Source organism: Pteropus medius, unplaced genomic scaffold, assembly GCF_902729225.1.
Source record: "Pteropus medius unplaced genomic scaffold, Ma_sr-lr_union100, whole genome shotgun sequence".
NCBI lineage: Eukaryota > Metazoa > Chordata > Mammalia > Chiroptera > Pteropodidae > Pteropus > Pteropus medius.
The window spans coordinates 5,706,171-5,733,914 of NW_024342647.1; the positions used below are offsets into that span (position 1 = coordinate 5,706,171).

The 27,744-nt window shown below is 40.8% G+C and overlaps 1 protein-coding gene across 11 annotated transcripts in view; it reads left to right on the plus strand.

Moving 5' to 3' along the window:
• Positions 1–357: 357 nt before the first annotated feature.
• The window catches only part of TNC (tenascin C), an 86,095-nt gene continuing 58,708 nt past the window's right edge, over positions 358–27,744 (plus strand). For 3 of the 11 annotated variants that reach the window (XM_039866772.1, XM_039866777.1, XM_039866778.1), the window contains exons 1-2: positions 364–747; positions 25,320–25,911. In XM_039866772.1, coding sequence (XP_039722706.1) covers positions 25,455–25,911 — 457 coding nt within the window. In that variant the 5' untranslated portion in view covers positions 364–747; positions 25,320–25,454. Of the gene's footprint in view, positions 748–25,319; positions 25,912–27,744 lie in introns of all 11 variants that reach the window. The other 8 variants (XM_039866774.1, XM_039866773.1, XM_039866771.1 and 5 more) reach the window with 7 other exon arrangements.

A 27,744-nucleotide genomic window follows, 5' to 3' on the forward strand; every position in this document is an offset into this window, starting at 1 on the left:
CCCACCTGCTGAGAACTAATCCTGGGTTATCTCTCTTCTGGCCCAGAGAAACCCAAAATTCCCCAGGCTTTTGAAGGGCTTTATCTCCTCTTTCCAGGAACTGGGCTCAGCCCATGTGCTTTCTCAGAGGTGCCCTGAGCAGCTGCTGCCCAGAGCCCAGGCAGCCGGCTGCTGCTCTCATTTCCAGCCTGCAGGAGGTGCAGAGCCAGACCCCGCGGATCCCGCTCCCTCTCCCTCCCCGGGCTTCTGTCTCACAATTAGAAAATCCATTTGGGGAGCAAAGCAAAAATCACACTTCGCTAACAGCTGCTCTGCGTAGGGGGCTGGAGGAAGGGAAGCAGGAATTCCTCCTTTCGCCATAAATTGTATGCAAATGGGTTCTTTTCCTGGCAGGGAGCAGGGAGTGAGTGCGTCTTTCATGAGCTAACCCCGTTCCTCCGCTGGGAGGGCTGTTCCTTTAATTCGCCAACCGAAAAAGTGGGAAAGGATGTCTGGAGGCGAGGCGTCCCATTTCAGAGGAAGGAGCTCACTATATAAGCCAGCCAAAGCTGGCTGCACTGGCCACAGCCTGCCTACTGTCACACGCGCTCCCGCGCAGACATACACCCGCCTCTCCATACAAAGACAGCTCCTGGTGGGGTGACCCTGGGGGGCCTCGCGCGTGTGAGCCCCGCTGCCGCTCACATCCAGGTACTTAGTCCGTGGAGCTGGTTCATTCAAGGATCTAGGTCTCCCAACTCCAGAAAGGTAAGTCTGTTTTACCTCCATCACCAAAGATCCTTGTGATACACTGTTTTCATTCCTGGTACCGAGTGGGTTGTGTTTACATAATTATAAAACTTTTGCTTTGTCCTCGCCGCTAGCAAAACGGGATGTTTGTTAGGACCTGGGTGCACCTTGACTGTTTTCTATTTGCCCACTTCTAATCTGATAGGTTTTTGTCTGTTTGTTTCAGTTCTTTGAATAGGAAGGAACTTCTTGTAAAAGTTTTTTGTTTTTTCGTTTTTTGTTTTTGTTTTTGTTTTTAATATGCTGTTCTTCAGAGGAAAAGTAAGAATTTTCTCTTCCTGGCTGATTCACCTGTGAATATTTTTGTGAAGGTTAGGGAAGTAGAGTTTGAAAGTAGAGTTTGCTCATAGCCTTACTCTGGGAAGAGATAGAGGGAGATTATGTTAAAGGATCATCTAGAGAGAACAATAAAATTTTACATCTAAACAGCCCTTACCTTACAAGCTTACAGTTTTGTATCCAACCCCTCATTCCACATCCACCCTTTGGACAGACGTGGAAAGGGATGAGGGCTGGGGACAAGAGAGAGAAGGTGTCTTCTAGGGCCTGACGAACAGCTATAGACGACAAGATGGGAGTGGTGAACACCAGTTTTCATTCTGAAGCACGGGGGAACTTTCTGTGGATACCTCCTGATTCACCCATCCTGGGGCTGGGTACCTGAGCATGTATGGGTCGCTTAGAGCCAGTAGTATCCCATCTCTTTCTAAAATCACCTCTCCCTCCTCACCTCTCATCACAGAAAGCCCTGAGAAGCAGTTTCTCCCTGGGATATGAGTACTACCTCTCCGGGCTGACTGAAAAAGCACAGGGGTTCCTTTCGCCCATCAGTGTTATAAGGGTTATGATAAAGAGCTCAGGTTTTGAAGGTGGGGATCTCTTTATTGTCCCTGCCGCCACCACCACACATGTGACCCTGATGAAAATACATAACCTCTTTGAGCCTCACTTTCCACTCTCTAAAATGGGCATAGTAAGGTCTGTTGTCACTATGAAGAGGAAATGAGTGAGTGCTCAGTACCTGGAAGTTTGGATAATCATTGTCATTGCCAAAAACTGCCATCACCTTGGACATTTAAAGAGGCACTTAGCCATCCTTGGATTGTTCCTTGTGCGATCCCCACCCGCCTGTCCGCACTCCCTTTGTTTTTATCTTGCCAGCACTAAGGGTGTCTCCCTAGGTTGGCAGGTCAGAGACTTGGCTGTATTTTACAAGCAGGAGGTTGTGTTGGCACAGGTTGGGAGAAAAGGGAGCTGCCTGGGGCTGGATATAAATGTCAGGTTCTGATTCCAGAATGCATGAGGGTTTGAATTTGGGTATTTGCAGATTCTAAAGTTGTCAGCTAGAAAGTAGAATGCTGCCGGAAGACTCTTTGGAAAAGCTTTCCGTCCAAGGGGAGAGCAGGACGGAACCCCCCTTGAAGAATGAATGCCTCTTTCTCATGTTTTTGTGGACCTTTCCCCTCTTTTTATAGAGCTTTCCCATATGTGCTTTAGAAATAAAACCTGCTGCCCACCGCAGCCAGCTTTCCAGCTTGTCCTACAAGCCCAGCTCAGGACTGGGGAGAGATTCGTTCAGTGCTAAACAAACCCGTGGAAAGTTTGATAGCATAGGGTGCATCTGAGCCTTTTGTACTAGATGTGAGTGTGCTGTGACCCTGTGCTTTGGAGGGAGGTGAGGGTGTTTGGGAGAATAAAAGGGTGCATAATATGAGTATTCTGATTTGCTCAAAAATTGTGAATTGGATAAAGATTGAAAGGGATGCTGCCAAACTCTAAAGTTGTTAAAGGTTTTTGTTTTTTTTATACTTTATTTAAAAAAACCTAGCTTCCCTATCTCATCTTCCACTGTCTCTCCAAGCCCCAAGAAGTTACCAATCTTTTAACCCTCAGCTTCGTCATTCATATAAAGAAGATGATCTCATTGGGCTCTTGTGACACTCAAATGAGATAATATATGCCAAACTCTTGGCACAGTACCTGGTACATAATAAGAGCTCAATAAATGGTGGCTTTTCTTGGTTTTATTGCTTACCAATTTGCAAAAACTTTCCCAAGATTAATGTTCTGAGACAGAACATTTCAAATATTTTAGCAATGAAATTATGTATTAAATGAAACTGAGGGAAAAACCCCAATATATGACAAGTAACTGCAAGGGTGGTTGGGTTGAAATAGGAGTGGAGGGTGCAAGACTCACCATATTGCTCTCTCAGCCACCAAGACATCACAACAGAATCTTGAACACACAAAACACAGTTCGAAATCGTAAAGCCAGGCGGCGTGCCTTCGGGATGCAATTTTGTACTTGGACGAGGCTCTGTGCCCTTCTGAGTCTCCACCTCTAACAGAAGTCAGAGCAATTTTCCAAGTAGTACGGTAGACAAAAATATATGTGGGAAGTTTAAAATGCTTAATGAAGGATGATTATTTTAATTAATTTTAATAACAATAGCCAAAACATAGAGAGACTACTCTCTAAGCTATAAGCCCATTGTGTACATCATCTGACTAAATAGCCGCAACATGTCTCTGAGAAATAGACCTTAGACAAAGGCATGGCTTGAAAAGCAGAGAGAATGAGTGAAGTTTCCTGACTTCTAGGATTTAGAGGAATGGAGCCTGTTTTCAGACCCACCTCTTCATGATCCCCAAATCAGAAGCACATTTCGCTGCATACCTGCTGAATGCTGCTGCTTCTTGAACTGCCTTTAGAAGGAATAAACTTTCTTTCTGACTAAATCCGCCCCTCCAGCCAGACTGTGGCCACCCATAAATACAGCGGTAGCCTGATCATATAACCAGAATGGAATTTGGAAAGGGAATTCAGGCTGACAGAATGAAAAACACATCTCCCCTAATTCTACCCTTTCTAATGCTCACAAAGAACTCAGAACACCTACCTATTCTCTCCTCCCCCTAGATTTCCAAAGACATACAGCCATGTTTGCTTATAGAAAAAAAAAAATCCAGTTGGCTTAAAGCATAAGGCTGTCCACACTGAAGTCACTTCAGTTTGGAAAGCAGAAAGTAGATAATGAACATTTAGTTGACTCAATATGCACGCACACACTCAAAATAGCTAATATTGAGGGCTATGTATCACACATGAGAGAGAAGGGTTTGCCTATGGTTTCTCATAATTCTCACTCTAGTACTGCAGGTTATGAATTTCTAGCTCCATTTTATGGCCAGAAAAATTGAGGCCCAAGGAAGTTAAGTGATTTATCCGAGGGTTTTCCAATAAGCGAGAAGCAGAATTGTCTTTAAACCCAAACTTTCTGACTAAAACCCCACAATTCCTTCCACTAAGCTACATTGCCTCCGGAAGTCAGGCTGGGCTGACCTCGTATAGAATCCTGTCCAATGCCTCTCAGTGATTGGCCAAGATGGTAGAGAAGCCCCCAACCAGCATTGGTGTCTATTGATTTTACAGAAAGGCCCAGCATATGTCATTTGTCATGGTGCTCTGAAAAGGTCAGCTCGTGGTGGTGTACTTCTCTGCCTAGAAACAGAAAAGTTCAAATTTCAGCCCCAGGAGAGAGAAGAATGACACTAGTGGTAGCGATTAGGTAATTACTGCTGATTTTTATCCCAGAAAAGTAGGTACACGCTTTGCCATGGACTACAAGTGTACCTACTTTTCTGGGATAAAAATGGACTGAGAAAGCAGGACTGTACCTGTGCCTGCACTCTCTTTGAAAGCCAGGCGAACTGAGCACTTGGTTTTAAAAGAGTTGATTTGGAGATAAAGTCAAATAAGTGTGTCCAGTCTTGAGGCAGTGAACCCCAGGACGATCAGGAAACGGTTGTGGGCTCTGAGCCACAAACTCCCCGGAAGCCTCCAAAATGAGATTATCATTCGATAACTTGTCACCTTGAGAAGACTACAGGGAATCTCCTTGAATCCGATGCCAGGCTAGTATGAACACCTTTGATATGTGAGAAACATTAGATGAAGTCTCCTTTCTAAGGAAGAAAATCCCCTCGAACTCCAGGCAATAATTCCATTCAAGACAATGGCAATGCTGGCCTCACCTGCCGTAAAGGGGCTTTACAAACCTTTTTTGACTTCTTTGCAGAGGAGAAAAGTCTGTGTGCCTACCTGAAGGTAACCCTGGTGAGGCAGATTTTTTTTTCAGTTACACCCTTAAGCCTAGAAATCCTTGTTCTGTTTTCTTCTCCTTTATCTCATACTTCCAGCCTCTCCTTAACTTTAGCAACAACCTAGTTCAATACTTCATTGCTCCCCTTGACCCTCCATCATAGAATGAAAGCAAAATGCCCAAGTCGAAAGCAGATCGTCAATGGAAAATCCCTTCCATGTGTGTTTTTAGTCTGTTTGTAAATAGAAATGAAAAAAAGAAAATTACATGCCAAGTTATCTCAGATTTTTTTTTGTTTTGAAATTTACTGAAATTCATAAGTTCTTAATTAGGTAGCCATAGTAACTCAAAAAGCTTTGGTCAGTCCTTTAACCCTCCCCAAACACCCTATGTCAAGAGTGAGAGATAGTTTGTAAGCTCTGAAAGCAGACAGCTTTGCTTCACAATTAACCACTGATCAACTCTTATCCTGGAGGGGATGAGCTGGCCACTACTAACTACTGTCATCAACACATCCAAGAAGTTCTTCTAGGACAGGCCTCAAGGCTACAGTATTAGCTAACACTTACTGAGTATGGGCATTATGCCACTTAATCATCAATTATTGTTTCCAGCAAGCCCCTCCTCGCCCCAATTCAAACATGAATTAGGTTGAGGCTTAAAAAGTTGAAGTAGCTTCCCCAACACAACTCAGATAGTGATGGTGGAACCAGAACTCAGAGCCAGTTCCAAGTCCCGAGCAAGTGTTTATAGCCATCATGATAAGCAAGTGGTGTTCGGCACCATAATTCTATTCATCCTCAGACACCAGAGAGGGCTAGACATAGCGAAGCTAAGAAATAGTCAAAGCTTATCTCCCAGACCCTAGTCTCCTCCTCAGCAGGGTGGCTGCTCTTTGTGTCTCCAGCTTGTTCCTTCAGGTTTCACTTCCTGTGGAAACTAATTAAACAGTGTGTGATTTCTAGTGTAATGTGTTTCCACTGGTAGGCTCTGAGTTGCAGTGGGAAAAAACCTGATTGACACCTCATCGCTCCTAGCAGCCATCGCTCCTAGCATGGACATACACATAAGCAGGTGCTGCCTGAGCGAAGGTGTGCTTGCCCTGCAGGCTGGCTTAAACGCCCCTCTTCCTGATTCCCACAGAGTCCTCTGTTTCCCCCACTGACCTCTGTGCATCATAAAAATTGTCCTGATGATGGCCTCCCACTCCACCTGACTACACACCATTGAAATCAAGTACATCAGTGAGGCAGGAACTATGTCTGCTGGAGCTCATTTTCCCCAAAGCCTAGCCACCTGCTGGCAGGTATCAGGCCCTTGGTAATTTTTTTCTTAAAGAAACTCACTGTTGTCCCAAAGAGAATAAAACAATAGCACAGCACTGCTTTTGCTTCTTAGCTGAGTTCTATCATTTATGAAGCATATTCATATGCCAGATAAATTTTTAAAAAATACTCATAAATTTATAAATGTATAAAGTAACTTTTCTGTACATCACTCTCAGATTCTTCTTCCAGCAATTATGTATTATTTTTACAATAAGTAAACTGAGGCCTAGAAACATCACTTGCACTGAGTAGAAAGTGGTGACTTCGGGTTACTCCCCAGGCCTAAGTCCCCAAACTGTGCTTTTCTTCACTGTGTCACTCTGCATTCAGGTATTATTCTCATTTCGCAGTTAAGAAAAGAGGTTAGAGACAGCAGGTGACTTGCTAGAGGAATATTTACCTTTTTAAAGGGTAGTTCGAGAAAGAAGGCAAACAACAAAAGTAAGAAAATCGACAGCGGTGGACTTGAGGCAAAGGTATACCTTGGAGGAATAGGGGAGCTCAAATTTCATCCGCCAGGATGGGTTCAGAGGTAAAACCAAACTTGGCAGGTAGAAAAAGAGATGGCAGAGACTGAATTTGAGCGCAAGTCAGTAGTAAATTTTTGTTCAAAACTTTAAATCTAGAAACACAGCGTAGGGAAATTCCATCTCATAGCAGTGTACCGGAGAAGTTTGCTGGGCGTGCAGTACAGCGTGGACACGTGTAACCTCACTGCAGAAGCCACACACCACAGCCAGAAGAGTGCTCAGAGCAACTCTGGACTCTCTGACAGCCAGAGACCCTCAGGGACATGGAGTCCAGTGTAGGCACCAAGATGCAAACAACAACAACAACAGTAATAATAAAGCGTGAGTGCATCCAGACAAGGAAGCCATGACTTTCTTCCTAGGGAAGAGATTGTCTGGGAGAGGCAAATACCGAAAGAGTGTTGATGCCACAGAGGGAGCCCACCTGGTGGGGCGTGCAGGAAGTCACAATCGGCTCCTGTTGGCAGATGCACCTTCGGTGCTACTCCCAAGGAAGTGGCCTGCTCTCTGAGGCACTTACACCACAGGTCTGGGAGGGTCCCACAGAGGTAGCTTGATTCAGAGGTGTCACAAAAGAGTGATCTAACTTATAAGTAAGTTGTTTTGAAGCATTTCTCTAGAACACACAGGATGTTAAAACCCAAAGAACTCATCAATAACCTCTAAGCCAGGGGCTTGGAGACTAGATTTCAAAAAACTTCTCTGAGGTGGTTTGGAGGCTGCCATGGAGAAATGGGGGAGCCGGATGGAATCCACTCAGCTTTCTTTCCACTAAAGCTCCTCCGCTTTTATCTGTTTTGTTCACTGAGATTCCTCATGAAATGAAAGTTCTATGACAAAAAAAAAAATTATAAATTGTTGCCTTGTTTAATTCCTTTCATTTTAAACATGATGACATTGAGACTTAGAGAAGGGAACAGTCTTTCTAACATTTCATTCCAGTTAGCAACAAGGTCAAGACTGAATCTTCGATCTTTTGACTCTTGCTCTTGGAAGCCAGAGAGAATATAAAATATATCAGAGTTAATGCATTGTTTTAAAAAAGAAAAACTCAGAGTTTTATTTTTTGAACAGCTTTGGTACACGTGGAATGAGCCGAGGAGTCCTCTGTATTAGTTATCTGTTGCTGCTTAACTAATAACTATAGAATGTGGTAGATTCAAACAACACACATTTATGATCTATAATTTCTGTACATCAGGCTTCCATGCACAGCTTAGATGGATGTTCCACTTCCTGGTCTCTCATGAGGCTACAATCACAAGTTCAGCCAGGGTTGCAGTCTCATCTGAAGGCTCAGTGAGGAATAATTGGCTTCCCAGCTCGCTCATGTGGTCATTGGCTGGATTTACTTCCTTGAGGGTTGTTGGATTAAGGGCTTCAGTTCCTTGCTGGCTGTTGGCCCAAGGCCATCCTCACTTCCTTCTACATGGGCCTCTCCAGCATGACCATTTACTTCATCAAAGCCAGGCAAGAGAGCTAGAGAGCCTACAAGCAAGAAAGGCATCACAATCTTGTATAGCTTAATAGTACAAGTGACATCTCATTACCTTTGTCATGTTCTGTTGGTTAAAAGCAAGCCACTAGGCCATCCCACACTCAAGGAGAGGAGATTACACAGGATATGAATAGCAGGAGGCTATTCATTGGATACCATCTTACAGTCTGCCTGCCACTACTTCCAACACTCCAGTGTCACTGACCTCCAACAACTTTCTATCAATGACAAGTTATCCAACACACCTATACTTCTGTTGATGAGCAATCAATAATGATGGCAGTTACTAAAGTAGATGACATCTTATTTTATCTTTCCATCCATTTATAAGGTAGAGCCAGGTGTTTTGCATTAGATGTCATTATTTATTGGTGAGCCATGATCCCTTTTGAATATCACCGTAGGGTTCAAACTTCTAAGTCAAGGACTTCAAATGTATTTCATTCAAAAGCAAGACATCCAATGTGACTAAAACTGAATCTCATCCATTGAACACCTTCCCAAACTATTTCTCTTCTAGCATGTATAATGAAACCTAGGATTAATTCCTTCTCCCTTTCCACCTGTTCCTTACTACTCTACCATACACCCAATATTGTGGGCTCTCCTGCCTTGACAAGTAAGCCGGTTGACTGCCTCTTCATCCCCCCATCATCACACTAGTTTAGGCTGCAGCATCTCAAAGATGGACCACTCCAAAAGTTTCCCTTTTGGTCCCCATCCCACCAGCTTTCCTTTTCAAGCTATCCCTCAACCGCGATTTGCAGAAGTCAACATGCCTAGGCCTAAAGATTTCCAAATGGTTCTCTTCTGGCCGCAGGAAAAATTCAAATCCCCAGCCTGGTGTTCAATATTTTCCGTGATCTGGCTACTGGTCCTTCAACACACCTTGTACTTCAGCTATAATTCATGTTCGCACCAACCATTTCATGCTTTGTGTGGCCTTCCAAATGTCGTTCTGTTTCCTAGAATTCCCTTCCCTATGTTTTTCACCTACTTATATGTTTCTGTCAAAATTCAATTCAGGAACCACCTCTTCTAGGTAGATGAGATGCCCCTTTATTGTCAACCCGTTTTGCCCCATGTGTTTTTCTGCCATCACTGTATCATTCTGGAATTGCCTGTCTGCTCTTCCTGCCAACGAATTTCTTGAAAGGAGAATTTATATCTGGTTTAACTGTAATCCAGTATAACTAGAATCAAATTAATTTTCAACAACATACAGCAGTCCTTGCTATGTCCCAGACTTCTTCTTCCTTACCAGAGTTTATTCAGAAAAGCCAGATCTTGAAGTTGTTTACATGCTTTGCCCTCTAGGCTCTCAGCTATGCAGAGTGATATCATAACATGTGACAGGAGGAAGCCAGCCCAGTCCTGGGACAGGAAACTGCCTCAGGACGCAGACTTGAAGGAATGTCCTTGCTTTCAGAGGTGGCCCCCAGAATCAAAGCATGCACTGCCTGGGATTTTAAAAAACCAGTACCAAGGACAGAGGAGGCTTGTCTGGGGATTTGAAGCTGAGTCACAGGAGATAGCAAAATCTGGAGGCTATAACAAAGATCAGTCTACAACTAGAAGGAGGCAAGAAGGAAGAAGGCTCTATCATAGGACATGGAGAAATTCACAGCCCAAGGGAAGGATTAGATAATGGTTGAAAGTATGGTTTTGGCATCAGAAAGTTCTGAGTTTAAGAGCTTGCTATTTGCTTGTTACGTGATCTTGGCCAATTTACTTAACTTCTCCAAGTCTCATTTTCCTCATCCTTATTGAAGCCAAAATAGCAGCACCAACTTCATAAAGTTATTGTGATGATTAAATGATGTAGTGCAAGTGTGTTGCTTAGCAGAGAAGCTGGCGCTCAATATTAATGTTTTATTGTCATCGTCATTGTTGAAATGATTCTTGGAAATAAAACTCCATTAGACAAATAGTTCCCAAAAGTGTGCCCTGTGGGACAGCATTCTCATGAGATACATCTAGAAAAGGGTCTTGCAGCCAAAAGAGTTTGAGGAACACTTGATACTGTGTCCCGTTCTTCGAAATTCATAGCTCATATGTCCATTTGATACATAGTTCTAGAGGCTGGAGGTACAATGGAAAACAAGATATATAAGATCTTTTTATTCACAGAACTTACATTATGGTGGAAGAAGGTGGACAATAAAAAGGAATCAAATAAATGCATTGTACAATTTCAGGTAGATATTTGCTAAGAAGAAATATAGAACATGGTAAGGGAATAGACAATGGCTGGTGGTGTAAAGGGTCCTCTTTTAGAAAGGGTGGGGCATGCAGATAACATTCGAGCAGAGATCTGAGTGAAACGAGGAAATGAATTCTGTAGGTAGTGGCTAGGAGTTCAGATTTTATTCTGAATGTGATTAGAAGCCAATGGGAAATTTGGGTTGAAGAGTACATGATCCTGAGAAACTCTATAGCAGTCAGTCTATTCAGCTTTGTTTAATCCAGTGTCCCCAAACTTATTTGACCACAAATACGCTTCCCCATAAGACTTCTACCTGAAAACATGTTGGAATACAGTCTGGTAAATTCTGCACTGGAACACAAGGTTTCACAGATTTTAAAAAGACTGTAAATTTCCCTCCCTCAGCTAGACCTATGGTAATAAGCCAAACAAACCACTTAGGCCAAAACAGGCATGCCCAGAGCAGGAAAACCTAGCTCTAGAAGAAAGATATGCAGGATGTCACCCTAATTAACAACTCTTTTTGGCTAAGATGATCAGTGAGCACAGCCAGCTTCAGCAGACTCTGGAACCCCATCTCAGGCCAACAGAAACTTGCCAACATCTGCCTAGAAGCTAATAAGTATTTGCAAACAGTACACCTTGGCTTAAGCATTCTCCAAAAGGAATGTATAAAACTTGAGCTCCTGCCAGAGGCTCTGGGAGAAAGACGGAGGTCAAATATTTCAGAGCTTACACGTGGACAGCCACCAGATTGCTGCTGAAGATCTAGGAAATGGAAGGTGAAGGGGTCTGCTTGGGCTCTGCTCTCTCATTTTATTGAGCGGCGCTAATTTAAGCTTTCACCTTATATAAACTGCAGGAAATTGCTTGATGATGAGTCAAGCTGGTATAGTAGTTAAGAGCACATATTTTAGAGTCACAAATCAAGGTCCAAAAGCTGGCTCTGCCTTTTAGGCCAGTCACTGAATGTCCCTGAGTATCAATTTGCCTTCTAAATAAGCATAATAATGCCTATATCACCAGGTTGCCATGACAAATGACAAGATAAATGATAGCATGTATAACAAAAGCATCTAGCATAAGTCTTGGCACAACATAGGTATATAATAGGCTCTCAGCAGAGTGTTAGTTTCTTCCCTGTCCAATTTAATCTACATTTGGTTTTATAATATTAGTTATCATTTGTTAACTAACTACCATATTCTAGCAGATGTTGGCAAACTATTGAGTAGCTGCCTAATTTTGTAAGTAAAGTTTTATTGGAACACAGTCATGCTCATTTATTTATGTCATGTCTATGGCTACTCTCTCTACAATAGTAAAATTGAGTTGTGACAGAGACCATCTAATCAAAAAACTAACATTTACTATCTGGCCACTTAAGAAAAATTTTACTGACTCCTGACATTCAGTGTGCTAAATTTATATACATAATTTCCAACCACCACAAACTAGCAAGTTGAATATTATTATACTTATGTATACAAAGAGATTGAAACAGAAATAAAGACTCATCTAGCAAGTCCCCCTCCAAAAACATATGCTAAATTCTATACTTAAAGGAAGCTTAGAAGAATAATAGAAGAGTTATTCATTTGTAAGATTCACCCCACTTTGCCCCTCGCTACCTCTGACTTTGATCTCTCTTGAACTAAATTTCTTGACTGTCTGGCCATATGTTTAGTTAAATGATCCTGCCTGGAAGGGATTTTTCCCCCTTTATTTATTTGTTTGTTTATTCATGTAAATCCATTCTTTCAAAAATAAAAGTTGTAGTGTCTAGACCTTCTGAAATGCTATCATATCTTGACTAATTTCTTGGAATCCAGACCTTTTTTTTTTAGATAGTATATAGCATGAGGCCCAATTTTCCAGAAAGGAGAGATTTTTAAGCTCCCTTGTCTGCTACTTCTCACTTTATCTTCTTCTCACTTACTCACTTTCTCCCCGGGCCAAACTCAAGGAGAGTAAGCTATTTCCAGAGGCTTTAAAAATTTGCTCAAGACATAGATACTATAGTGCATTCATCTTTGTGCCTCCCCTTAAGTTAAAAACTTAAATAGACACATGAACCCCAATTCCCCAACACCATCCTTTCAAGAGGTCCCATTTGAGGAATCCAGCACACTACTTAGATCGATGATGTTGAATCTCCCTCTGGTATTTATTGCATGAATATTAGTTCTTTAAACTGAACAATGAATCTTGCTTCAAAAGATAATTTGGTTCAGCAGAGAGAGCACTGGATTTAGAATTCTAAGACTGGTTTCTTAATTCTGAGCCAAATGACTACTGACTGGGCAACTTATTTAAACTTCTCAAGCATTCATTTCTCTTAACATGTGAACAATGCTTCCTAACTCAAAAGGTTGGTGTCACAATTAAATGGCATCTGTAAAGTGTCAGGGATGGGATAAGTATTAAACCATTCACCTCACTCTTAGTTTAAATTGCTAAAGAGCCTTCATCCTGGAGGTTTACACTTGTCACAGACTGGTCACAGGTATGTCATTACTCCCATCTAAGATGTAAGGAAATGAAAAGAGAAAGGGTCTAGGAGTTGTTCCAAATCTGCACATCCCTCATTGTGTGCCCTCAAATGTAATCCAGGAATGTACTTCAAACAGAAAATAATCAAGTAAGTTAAGGAAACACTATAAAAACTCTTCCCTTCTGGGAGATTTCCAGTGAACATGAGCACGTCAAAGACCCTGAAAAACCCTGAAGTAAAGAAAGCTGTGTAATTTGTTTGGCTTAAAATAACATATGGTTTAAATAGCATTTTTCAAGCATGTTTAATTAGAGAATTTTTTTCCTTGCATTAATACTCATCAACATGTTGTAGATTATACTTTAGAAAATGCTGCTTAAATTTCAAAAGTTAAACCAAAGTCAAGGGTTAGAAATTCTATATTTCAGGCTCACATGCAGCTTCTCCTGCTCTCTCTGTAAGTTGTAAAAGTCTTCCATGACCATTGTTTATTCTGAGTCCTCTCAAAGTTAGTCCTTTTAACTTAGTCACACAAAAACCACCATTGGACATCATTAAATGACAGCAGCAAAACTGACTGTTAGGAATGAGGTCTCTGACTCAGGAGTCAGTCCACCTGAATTAAATTCCTGCTCCTTCTTTCAGTTGTGTGCCCTTGAGCTGTGTGAGCCTCAGTCTCCTCATCTGTAAATTGAGAAAAATAAAGGTAGCTACCTCAGAGGTCTGAGAGAGGATTCAGTAAGATAGTCCACATAACACATGTAAAGCAATTCCTGGCACAGATATATTCAGTCATCGTTAGTTTATTGTAGCATTTAAATAGCCCCATGAGAAAGAGAGAGTAGATGATGAAAGTGTATCTATCTTGCCCAGGATCACACAAATCAATTACTGGAGCAGTCTGTTTTCCAAGAGTCCAGTTTCCTGCTCCCAGTCTTAGAGGCATATTTTCATTTCGGGGGTCAACTGTTACCAGAATGTATCGAACTTTATTGAATTTGATCCCTATAGGCATTTATAATTGTCGTTGACTCCATCTGGCTTCCTTTGACCCAGGCAGCATTCCATTCATCTGAATATCAGCCCACTGGGTTCAAAAAACTTGTTAAAGCTATCTATTCTTGCTATGCCAAATATTTGGCATATGTATCAACATTCTCCCCTCATTCCGGTACCCATGGTAAACATTGCTAATCCATCACAGTGTGTTTTGCCCTTGAGTCCAAACATCTTTGATTGTAGTTCCAAGCAGCCATATCAGCTCAATGAAGTTAACCCATAAACTAAAACTTAATTGCCATCCCAAACCAATTTAACCTCTTAACAAATACATGAACCTCTACAACATTATTGTCTATTTGTTAATATGTTCAATGTTGTAGAACTTCCTAATAGGGAAGGACGAAAGAGAAAAGGAAAATAGATACTATCATGTGGGTAGCATTTATTATTATTCCAGCCATTTATAACACTATTATCACATTCAATGTCTCCAACAACTCTGCAAAGATCTGTATTTACAGTTGAAAAACTCGTAGTTGAGAAAAGTTATAGGACTTTGCCAAAGGCTCCCCAGCAGTAAGCAGAATTTGATGGCATGTCTTCCTGGCTCCAAAGGCCATGGTCTCTCTTTTCCATCACAATGCCTCCCCTCCTTAAGTGTTTTCAAAGTCTTTTTGAGGCTACATCTTTGACATTAGGTGCCTGATAACGGCTTCACAAAGGCCACCCTGTCATAGCCATTTTCAGAAAATCTCTTGTCTAGAGTTGAGTGATGAGTCCATCTATAACCTGTCCTTAGATAAATCTCTTTAATTTTTAACCATGGCTCAAAAGTTTAACAACCTGCTTTCCAGTACTTGTGGAAGGATCAACTAGATTTCTTCAAATTCTGGATGAAGGCCAAAACAGAGGAGGCCATTGTTCCATTGGGAAACAATGAATTTGAATCTATTTGTGAAACAATTTTCCTAAATTTTATAGGAACCTATATTGTTGCCACTTGGTCATACCACTTTTTCTCTTCTTTTCTGTCTAGGCAAGAAATAGAAGAGGGAAAGCAAGTGCTCTGCAGAATTTTTATTTCAAAAATTGAAACCAGACCCTACCGGGGCAGTTTGTGGTCTGAACATATCAATGGATCTAGTCATATTTCATCCAAGCTTTTCTTAGGTATAACTAAACCACAAATATGAATCTCATTATTGTGCTGGATGGAAATATTTTATGGATTAAGATTTGTGGGCTTAATTTGTTGGTAATGAAACTTCTGTTTGGAGGATGGGAGAATATTAATAATAAATGCTACCCACAACTCGAGAAAAAAACACTCTGCATCTGGGAGTTTTCGTATATAATGTTGGCCATTTGACTTGAATCTAAAAGAAAATCCAAGATTAAGTTTGGTAGAAATATTACTGAATTAGCAATGGACCATAGGTAACTAGAACCAAAGAGACTCTAGAATCGGAGCCACACACACTTGCTTATTTTACAGGAGAGTGGATGTGACTTGCCCAAGGTCACCCGAGTAGTTGGCAGAACTGTGACTCAGGTTCATTTTTTAGCTTTTCTATGTATTGATTGAACATGGCCCCCTGAGAGCTTCAAGTTTCTAGGAGCTTAAAAATAACTAATAAATAGCCAAACTACAAAAGGAGAGAGAGTTGACCCGAATTTAACAAACAACAAATACTACAGTGAAATTGAATTACTGACAAATAATCCAGGATGCGTCCTTCACACAAAAATCAGAGTTTCACACTGAGGATATCATAGGCCTGGTCAATTCTACGTCCTACCAAATATTCACTCAAGTTTACTTTGGTCATATGGAATGCTTGTCTCAAAGCAGACAGTATTGGGCAATCAAGAACGTTTGGGATGTTGACTAGAATCTCACGGGAACGAGCCTGGTCTATCTTGGCCACTCTTGTAACCCCTGTGCTTAGTGTGGTATCTGGCACATAGTACGTAGTCACTGAATAGCTGAAGGAATAAAAATGAACTGATTCCAGGAATTAGTTCATTAGATGAATTCCTCGATACATCTTGCCTTAGAAAAGATCACAGGAAAACTAATTAAATTACAGCCATCAGGAAAATAAGAATATTTGTTCATTCATTGATTTCATGAATATGAACACTTGCTGCATGTTAAGTTTAAATCAAGAAATATATTCAGCTTTACTTTATTTGAATATCAGTATATTGTACATTTACCACATTCTAGACACAGTGCTTAGTTGGGTATTAAGAGATGAATGACTCAGCTATAGTCCCTGCCTTCATAGAGTTTATAGCCTACAAATAATCTAACTGCATTCTAACGATGTGAGGACTAACTGTATGCACACCAACTGCTTGTAATCTAACCTAAATACAACTGAGAATTTGCTTAATGCTCTAAAAGAGCAAGATACACATCTACAATAAAGCCACCCAAAATCATTTTTAGAATAATATATGATGGAAATAATATCAAATCAAATACTCAGAGAATTCAGAAGAGAGAAAAAAGTTAACCTAGAAAACTTCTAATAATAGATTTTTTGAGCTTTATCTTAAAGGGCAGATCGATTTGTCCACTCAGAGATGGCAAAAGAGCTTCTGAAGAGGCTTCAAGTTATCTGGAATCCTCTCCCAATGATAACTGAGATGTGACAGCATGCTTCATTGCCACAGCACTCACAGGATGTCTGGTACCTTAAGGCCCTAATTCTAGGGCACCAATAGTATTTTCCTTTAAGGCAGGTGTTTGGAAGTTGTATAGACAGAGCTTGGCTCTGGTCCTGAAGCATAACTCCTTCTCCTAGCAATTTAGCTCAGAAGGCTATATATAACATGATGGTTCAGAGCATTTACTCTGGACTCAGACCCGCATTCAAATCCCAACCCTACTACTTAATAGATACCTGAACTTGCACTAGACACTTAATTATTCTATGCCTCAGTTTCCACCTCTGCAAAATGAGAATAAAGATACTGCCTTAAATCATTTTTTGAGAATTTGAAATTAAGTATTTAAAATGTTTAGCACAGGCTCTGGTCATTCAAACCAGTGCTGCTTCTGAAACTTGCTTATGTATGTTCTTCTAGTTTCTAAGATTTCTGGAAACACAGGTAGGTTCTCACTCTACCTAGTCTCCTCAGCACCCAACTCGTCGTGCAGCACATAATAAGTAAAAAATAAGTAGCTTTTGAAAAGATCTTAGGATTTTTACTCTTGCTACTGGCTTGAGAGTGTGTACTATGTTCTCGATCTACAGTGACACTTAAGAACATCACAAATATTAAATCCACAGTACATGGGTTTAAAATCAATTGCATTTTGTGAGTTTTCAGGAGGAAATTACAAGTTCTATGATCATAGCGAACATGCCTATCTTTACTGTTGTTATATCCCTCATACTTAACTCTGGGCTTGACACATGGTCGGTATTTAATAAAGATGTACTGAAAAGATCAATAGTTAGATGGATGCATGCATGCATGAATAGAAAAAATGAAGAAACACATGGGACCAAGAAATCTGGAAAATCTCTTAATACAGATGGTCTCTGAGATCCCATTGTTCGTATTTCTCTCTGGGATCATTACATTGACCTCGGACTAGGAATTACTAGAAGTCTTTCCTATGCATTTAATTTTGAAGCCCTCCCAGTGATCTGAGAAAAGAGATAATCAAATGTCTTGATCAAGAGGCAGGACCTATGAGTTTAATATCAGCTTTACCACTAATTCGCTGGTGGCCCTCTCTGGTCGTTTCCGTTACGCTCTTCTCTTTCATGTCATGTACTATCTCTGAGGAATCAGATATGGCTGCTCGGAGTGATGTACTCATACCAGTACTGAAGGGAGGCTCCATAGAAGTGTGTTGGTATGGATTATCAATATCTGCCACGTACGCTAGAGACCTGTGTGTGGGTGCCACAGATTTGCCACTCTTGGACTCTATAGTTGATTCTAAGCCCTGCTCGAGTCTGATTTTGATTCTATAATCTGGTATCTGTCTGTGTCTATGGAAAGTGCTGAAAAGCTGAGCCAAACATTTCCCGTCAGGAGCAATGTCTTGGAAGACTAAACCACAGGCAGCCTGTTCTGGAGAAAGGCCTGGCTGAGCAGCATGGACAACCGATCCAGTAGCAGCCCTGCCTCTTGGCCAGGGTACTAACGTCCCAGAAAAGAACTCCACCCCAGGCCCATGGACTTGATTTTCTTGCTACCGAATTAGAATAGATAGGCTAGAAGGAAAACCAGGACTGTAGCCGCAGCCTCCTTACTCTCTTAAGGATTTCAGAGTATCCTTGTCAATTGACAAGCTGAAAAACGAAAAATTATATGCTTCCCTGGAAGCAACATTGAACAGGCAGGGCCACCCCCATAATTCTCGTATGAATTCTTCATCTTCAGAGACTTGCCTTCAATAACTGCCTTCTCCAAACAAAAGACACAAATCCTCACACAATAACAACTCAGTAACACACCAGTTACTGAGATCGCCCTCTTGTTAGGCACTATCTTAAGCATTTCTATGTATTATCTCATTTTCTCCTACTTGCAGTTGAAAGAATTTCATTGTAGGGTTGATATTATTATTGCCATTTTACAAACAAGAAAATTGAGGTTCAGAAAGGCAACGTTATATATCTAAGGTCATAGCTACTAGATGGAGCCATATAAAGTTGCCCCTATCCAACCATTTTTACCTATAAAAATGACAATTCCATATGGTTCAAACTAAAAGCAAATGGCAGAACCAGGATCTGATAGTATTTGATTGATTCTAGAGCAGATATTCTCAAACAGCGCACAAAGTCTGCTTGGGTATTTGTCAATTGTAACATTTATCATTCTTCTCTATAAATATCTATTTACGTGTCTGTTTCATTTACTGGACTCATTAAGGGCAACTACTATCCATCATTGGTCTCTGGAATATCTTGCTATGCCTTAGGTTATCCCATAGTCTGGTCTTAGCACTCACTGAACTCATCTCTGTTGAATGCAAGAATGAATGATTTTTAAAATAAATCTGTTCTGAGATGATTGTTGGCTCCACTAGCATCCTTACTGGGCAGCAGTTAAGCCACTGTGCTACCTAGATGGATAAATGCTTTTCGGTGCTGGAATTCAAACACTTAGGGCTTGGAAGGGCTTTGGTTTGGCAATCAGAGTTTTTTCAATTCTTTTAAGACCCAGGTTGTGCTGGACTCACTCAGCTATAAAAATCAGATGTCCTTGGAAAAAAAAATCCACACTTAAGGCTCTTTCCTGGCTCCTGTCTCTTCTTGACACATTATAAGAAGGAATTTATGAATGTTGGGAAGGACAAGGGGTGAGGAATTCCTAGAACCTTTAAGAACGCCCATGTAAGCAACCCCGTGCTTAATTGACTGTGCACAATAAAATTCTCTTGGTGTGAGCTGTCTCATGGGTTGCCAAAATGATGTGGAAAGAAATTCATGTGAATTGCTAAGCAGTGAGAATCCTTCTTGTTCCCCCAAACTTAGGATATTTCACGTACACGCCTCAGTCAACAAGATAAATATACACTTTGAGCTACTAAAAATAAAGTCACAAGTAACTAATTCTGAAATATGACTCCAGCCAGCTGAAATCCTTATCTTTATCTAAAAATGAAATTGTTTATTCTCCAACTGTGACTAAGGAAAAATCTGAAGATTGTTGATTCCTTCAACTAGCAATGGTCATTGTCCTGTGTTGCGGTGCTTAAAAATAACTCTTGGTTTATTCCATGCTCTTTCCAAAAGATTAGCTACTAAATAGCTCTACTGGGGAAAAGCAAAAGAGAAAGATTTGATAATAAGCCAAGAGGCACTTAAAGTATTATTATTAACCAAAAAGCCCTTGGGACATAGCTGCCATGATATTGACTATGGTTTCCCTGCCCTAAATGGAATGTTACTTCAGAGTAACGTTCTGAATAAAAATCTCTAATACCAAAATCTGGAGAATCATCCTGTACTGGTGATATCTAATACCAAAATAATTGAAATAAGAATTAAGACTTACCTTTCATCAGTAATGAAGTCCTAATATTTTAACCCACTCCCTCCTCCAAAGAAATAAAGCCTTTAGGACCATTGTTTTAATTTTTTTTTTTTTATAGAGAATACATGCCACAAATGTGCCAGGTATTTGGAGACCAAGAGACTAAATACAGAAGCCTATGTGTTTCGCAGCAGATGACACTGTGAGCACTTAGACACCTAGCCTTAGAGAGATACAGTGATGCTTACTGGGCTCAGTAACTGCTTTTCACACCCGCCCTTAATCCCCTCCTCACTACGGTTCTACCAACTTCGTTTGCTCTCTCCTTCCCACCCTCCTCGATGTACTTTCTACCCAAGTAGAAGTCAATCTTCAGTATCCATACGTGTTACTCTACCTTTGCCTACCTCAGGCAGCCACAAAGGGAAGTTGCTGTTCTTACTCTCACCTTCTTCCCATGCATTCTAACTACATTGCCTTTTCTCATGCTGTTCCATCTTGCTAGTCTTCTGTAGGCTTCAAATTCTACCACCTCCTACAGTTGTATCCATCCACTCTTTAGAATCCCACCCATTCTTCAGATCCATCTTAGATACCATCTCCTTAGAGGTGTCTTTCTTGAGCACTTCTAAAGAATGTAGCCTCCCTCCATTTTGAACATTGATAGACTTAGGTCGGTCAATCCTTTTTATACCTATTAGATTATTATTATAGTCATGATGCATCTCCCTGATTCTCCCATCCCTTCTAGATGCACAATTTCCTTTCTGATCTTTTCTCTGATTGACCAGCATTATTATTGTTACTTCTGTAACAATACAGTGACCATCTATTAAGCACCTACTATGTGTCAGGCACTCTGCTAGTAGTTTAATATGCATCTTCTCATTTTATTTCATCATCCTACAACACTGTGATAGACATATGTATAAACGAGACTCAGCGGAGGAGAGTGAATGTCCATAGGTAGCAACTACTAAGTGGAAAAGTTAGATTCTAACACAGGTCTATTTGTCTCCAAGGACCAGGCTGTTTCTCCCACATCCAGCTGCTTCATCGACAGAATTGATTAGACTGCCGAAGGAAATGGACTGAATTCCTTCAAAAACTCTAGACCAGAGTAGTGCAGAGTCAACAGAAGAAGGAGAATCATGAGTTATCTTTGACAAGTTTTACCAGCTCCCAAGAGAAGGGTGAGGCAGAGCATGGTGTTAGGTGTCACCAAAGTGGTTTCCGGAGCAGCTTATTTTTGATTTGATTTGAGGAGAAAAATCTTGTGAAGAACTTGAGGCTCTAAGTTGTACAGAGAGAGAAATAAGAAACAATTTCCTATGCCAAGGATAGGGTGGGGGAAAAGGATGCTGAGCTGGGGCAAGGCGGATGTTCCTTCAGCTCAGAAGAGGACACTGGTCATAAAGACCATTCCTCCTTTATACCTGGAGGTTTTCGAACATGCAAGATATGAAAATTATGATGCACATAAATATTTGCTGGTGTTTAGGTGAGTTACTGAAAAGAACTCCCTAGTTTCCTAGCATCTGTGCCTGAGGTATTCGCCCATTTTCGTTAGATGAGAGACTTAACAATATAACTTTCTTATAGACTCTCTTTGACCTTCTTGACTCAGTTCCCTCATTTGTACCATGGACTTAATATCATGAAGCAGCCTTCTAAGCCACTACTATTCAATAATCTTCCTGCAATGATGGAAATGTTCTTTATCTGCTCTGTCTGGTCATATAAACACTAGCCATGTCACTATTAAGCACTTGAAATTGTGAGTAGTACAACCGAGGATGAAATTTTTAATTATATTTAATTTTAATTCATTTTAATTTTAATAAACCACTTGTGGCTAGTGGATAACTTTAGACAGCCAGCTCTAGAGCAATGAATTCAAAGTTTTCTACCTCTTCTCTCTCGGGAAATCTTTATGGTAGACTTTTTTCTCTAGATTAATTATATTTTGATAAGTTAATGGGAAAGGAGATACCTAAAGAGTCTCATAAAAACAATTCACAGCAATTCATTGGCTCTAAAATTTTATTTTGATAAAGATAGAAAGCAAAGTCTGGTCCACATGTGAATTTTTGTGCATTCAGCATACATGCTGAGACAGGGTGCAGAGCAAGGCAACATGCATGGCCTTGAAATAGCCACTTTGTCCTGGATACGTAAACCCCAACAATCTATGTATTAAGCCAGTCCAAAGGCTCTTTCTGTTGCCTTTCTTTGTGAACATTGACTCACCAGATTCTTTAATTTCACCATAAAATATAGGTAGGTAGGAAAATGGAGAGAGAGACAGAGACAGAGACAGAGAGACAGAGAGAGACTGAGAGATCTCCCAAGACATATTTGCCTGGGAACTCTGAGAGAAGTCTCCACTTTACTGCAGAACTCTCATCCTTGCTTTAAAAAACAGACTTGCGTATGCCAAGGTAGTTTTCAAGAGTTAAGCGGAAGAAAATCCTGGAAAAAATATTAAGTGAAATTCATATTGTTTACTACAAAGCTTCCCTTTTTTGGGCTCCTGCTGCTGCCAAAGACTATACCATTCCCATTACACACACTATCTCATACACTTTTCACAACAGTCCTGTGCAGACACTCATATCACATTTTATTGACAACATGATTCTGGCTTGCGGTAGTAGGTATGACCTCCCTCAAGGAAGAAGAAGTGGTGGGACAGTGACTCAAAACCAAGACAATGTGTGTCTATAAACCTGTGCTCTTCAACACCATTGTATCGCTTCACCACTATTCCAGCACCTTGGAGCTTGCTACATTCTCAAAGAAGCCCTTTTAATTGGATAGTTCCAACTAGAGAAAAAATTCTCTTGTGCTGAAATTTTCCTTCTCTTACCAACTCTCCTCTGCATCTCCGACACCCACACACATTGGTGCTTTTTCTGTCCATCAGGACCACCAGGGACAAACCAGCTCCTGCTTCCCCAGGATTTATTGATCTCGATCCTGTCTCTCTCAACCTTGGCTTTCTCACCGACAGGATGAACACACACAGGTCAATGCTCCTTCCTCCTACAAGATATTTTCCAGACTTTGCATTGCTTTATCACTTCATATAAAGATAAGAATCTGCTTGTGCTTTTTACAGAGTCCCTATAGAATAAGTTATTCATTATCAAATTCGAAAAGCCCTGCTGTCAAAACATGATCCTTTGTGTCTAACCTAAATATCACAAACCGCAGTCTGCAGTCATTTTCCCTAGGTCTGTCCTCAAAGAGGACATTAACCAGACAGTTGTCTGAATGAGAATATTTTACATTCTTAAAGATTATTCTTTGCTTCCTATCTTTTGCCTCTTTGGCGTAAATATTTCCAGTTCTAATACATTTATCTTCATAAGATTTGCTACCTCTCCCATAAGTGATTTCTATAGCACTTCTTTAATCTAGATTCGAGTCACTGCTGAATTTAAGACAGGATTCAGTGAGGAAGACAAGCTTAAGCAAAAGGAAGCTGTTGTTCTGGACTTGGGCTAGGCTTTTTTCCTAGGAGTGCAACAGAATTGCATCTGAGTTTTAATGTGTGCCTACTATGGGCCTGACAGCATGTTGGCTAATAATTCCCAGAGGAAGGATTTTGACCATCATTTTACAAATAAAGTTCTGGTTTAGAGAGGATAAATGGTGTGCCCGAGTCACAGAGCTAGTCAGTGGCATTTGAACCCAGGTGTGTCTAATTCCAAAACGGAGGCATTTTATACCTTATAGAAGCTATAGTAGGTCTTTCCCAAAGTACAAAAACATCCACTTGCCCTCAGACCACCATGAGCCAACAGGAAATACACAGCCCTCAAGAATCTCATTTCTTTCCTCTAAACAATGCAGCATTTGGCTGTGCCAATGCACGTCTCTTACATGCACAGTGAAAAATCCTCATTCGACCCATACTCCAGTCATTATTACCCTAGACTCATTGCTTAGAGTCTCAACCAGCAACTCTAGTGGCCTTTTAGATGGAAATGTAAGCCATTTAGCAGCACACACAAAAGTGCTGGGTAATAGTCCAAAAGCATTTCGAACTTGGCCCATGGCCTTTTCTCATTAAAAAACAAAACAAAACAAAAAAACACACACACACAGAATTGATGGGGAGAGGGTGGGAAGGAAGGATTTTGTGGAAGGCAAAAAAAGTTAAAGCAACGGCAATAGAGTATGCAATCAGTAAATGGGTGTCCAGTAAACAAATCAGATGGGCTACACTGGTTTAAGAGAGGCGAGTTTGCCAAGTTCTCTTCTTCATAATAATTTTCATTCAGCAGGCTTGCCCACATCACAGATCCACAAATTCTTTTTTAGGAAACTAATTTGAATGAGAAAGCATACTCAGAAGAAGTTTATTGTTTCTCTTTTTGTCTTAGTTTTTGGTGTTTGTGTGTTTTTTTGTTTTGTTTTATTTTGTTTTTTGCCTAACTAGAGGATAAAAGGCCTAAGTAGATATTACAATGGATAGTTGGTAAAATATCAAATATGAATATAATTAGGATGTGGTATGGATAGTTCTCGATTAAATGCACAGCCAATATATCCTAAGTCCCAGACCCCTTCTCGATCTTACAGAAATACTTCTTGGTTCAATTTTCCCTGCCACAATCCCTCTCTAGGTTTTGCAAAGACTTTCTGTCGTCATGGAGGAGATGATGTTCATGCATTCTATCATTGGAATAAGATCTTCCTGGAAAAAAAAAAGTTAGAAACCCTCTTATAGGATAAGCAATCTAAACACCACATCTAGTTGACATAAATAGCCAACTTAGAAAGTCCAAGTGTAAGAACAGCATGGACATAAGAAAATGTCAATTTGTGAAATGACTGATTGAAAACCAAATAGCTCTCAATTATTGTCTTGAACTATATTCAAATTATTCCTAATTAACTAAAGAGGACTATAAATTACTTAGTACCATAAGTAATATAGATTTTTCTCACATGCTTCCAAGGCATATTTTAATTAATATTATAACCACCTAAAGATTAATCATGTCTTCTCGTCTTTACTCAGTAATATCACAACCACCTTTGACAATACCCCTTCCCTCTGCTACTTCATATCCCACTCAGGTGAACAGCCATACCACGGATGACTAAGACAACTTAGCAGAGTAAGAACTGCTTCACAATAGCATATGCTCCTCCAGCCTCTATATCTAATCCTGTTACTCCTTTAGAGATGATTGCATAGCTACACTCTAGTGAATATTGAAGGAATATCAGTAGAGTTTCAAACATAGGAGACATAAAATAAAAATTCACTCGGAATTTCAGATATTCGATAGATTCAATTAGTAAATATTAATAAGCCTGTTGGTTTTCTTTACTAATAGAAGAGAATTCCATCAAGAAGATCAATAACAACTGACTTGGTTTCAACTCTGGGCTCCCAAATCCCCAATTCTGCCTGAGAGTGAGATACCGAGGATCCTAGAAGCCCAGAAATATCCAGCCCACTCACCTCCACCATGAGGGCTGTGACTCGGCTGTTGGCAGGCATCTGCCTAGCTTTGCTCACTCTCCCTTCTGAAGGTGGGGTCCTCAAGAAAGTCATTCGGCACAAGCGACAGAGTGGGGTGAATGTCACCCTGCCAGAGGAAAACCAGCCAGTGGTGTTTAACCACGTCTACAACATCAAGCTGCCTGTGGGGTCCCAGTGCTCAGTGGATCTGGAGTCAGCCAGTGGGGAGAAAGACCTGGCCCCACCATCGGAGCCCAGCGAAAGCTTCCAGGAGCACACCGTGGATGGGGAGAACCAGATCGTCTTCACACACCGCATCAACATCCCCCGCCGTGCCTGTGGCTGTGCCGCTGCTCCTGACATCAAGGAGCTTCTGAGCAGACTGGAGGAGCTGGAGAGCCTGGTGTCTTCCCTGCGGGAACAGTGCACCATGGGAGCGGGCTGCTGTCTGCAGCCTGCCGAAGGTACGAGCTGGTGACTGGCACAGCCCTTCACTGTACAAATGGGAGAAATGATGAGCATGGTAGGATCCATCGAAGTGGGTTCCCTGGGGAGCTAGCCTCACAAGGGGTTCATTAAAAAGAGATTTTATGGTCAAATCAATGTGGAGACTGTAACCATCTCTATTCCGCTCTAGGTGACAAATGTTTCATAGAGGAATTTGCAGGCCTTTGAGAAGTCTTGTTTCAAAAAAACTCTATTTCACTTTAATAACTAGTTTCTAAAATTTATTTGACCCCGAAATCTACCCATTCTCGACCCTGAAACCTATGAGCACATTATGAAATTCCTGACCCACAGGTCACATTCTGAAATATAGCCATGTTACTTCATTGGACAAATAGGAAAACAAAGGCCCAGAAGTAGGATGGGGTGCCTCAGGTCTGCAATGAGGGGCCACAGTATTCTATACCCCGGTGTTCTTACAAAGGCACAGTGCTGCCTACGGTGGTGCAAAGTCTGTGGGGTTTGGAAAAACCGTTCCAGCTGCACGACAGCAATGACAATCACAACCAATGGGCCGAGCCCTTTCATGTGCCAGGCACTGTCGTTCATTATCTCATTTAATCCTCCCAACAGCCCTTGCAGATAAGATCAAATACGACCATTCTACAGATCTAAGAACTGAGACTCAAAAGAAGTTAGCCAGCTGGCACAAGATGACACAAAGGATAATGAGAGATAGGCGCCTTGAGCATTGTCTGTGTGTCTCCAGAACTCCCAGCCTCCTAGCAATACATGCCTGCATGTTTTTTTAAGGAATTTTGCCATTTGGGAATTATGTCTTCATCTCCATTCCCTAAAGTCGGTAGAACTATAGGTGTTTCGACGGCTTCAGATCGGAAATGAAAATCTCTATTTCTACCACTCAGAAAAAATTACCAGAAATTACTTGGGCAAATTAATTTAAGCATAGACTTAATCGCCATAAGTGGAGAGTACTAAAATAGAACATGCTGTAAGATTCTAAGGCAAAAAAAAAAAAGTTTTCTTTATGAATAAATTATCTTATCTTCCACTTCTGTCAACTCCCCAGCAAAATGCAGACGGGACTTTACACAATAGGATTAATTCTAAAGAATGGTTTGAAATCATTGTTTAGAGCAGTGCTATGCAATAGGAATATAATGTGAGCCATATAAGTAACCTTAGATTTTCCAGTAGTCACCTTAAAGAAATAAAAAAGGTATGGGTAAGAATAATTTTAACCTTCTATTTTATTTAACCCAATAGAACCAAAATATTCATATTTCACCCTGGAATCAATATAGAAATTATTCATGGATATTTTACATACTTTTCTTTTGCACCAAGCCTTTGAAATCTGACGTGTATTTTATACTTAAGCACATCTCAAAACAAACTAGCCACAATTTAGTTGCATAATAGCCACATGTGTCCAGTGGCTACCATACTACATTGCATCGGTCAAGATTTTCACTTTTCAAACCAAGCTTTTTTTTTTCATCACCATCTTTCCTGCTGTCAGAGAGGGGATCAAACATATCAATACGACTATATTTAGATTCAGAGAAAATGGAGTGAGCTTTGTTTCTTCTCCTTGGGCTCCATGGAGACCATGCCAGTTACCCCTGCAAGTTAAGACATTAAATAGACTTTAAAGAGCAGAAGTCATGTCAGTGCTGACCACGCATTCCTCAGACCCACTCACCACTGCAGACTGCAGGAAAGACAGGAAAGAAGGATAGAGGTGCCTACGTTTTGTGGGGGCAGAGCCAAATTGCAGGTTGTCCTAACAGAATTAGAAAGCCATTCCTTTGCCTCATTTCGGTTAT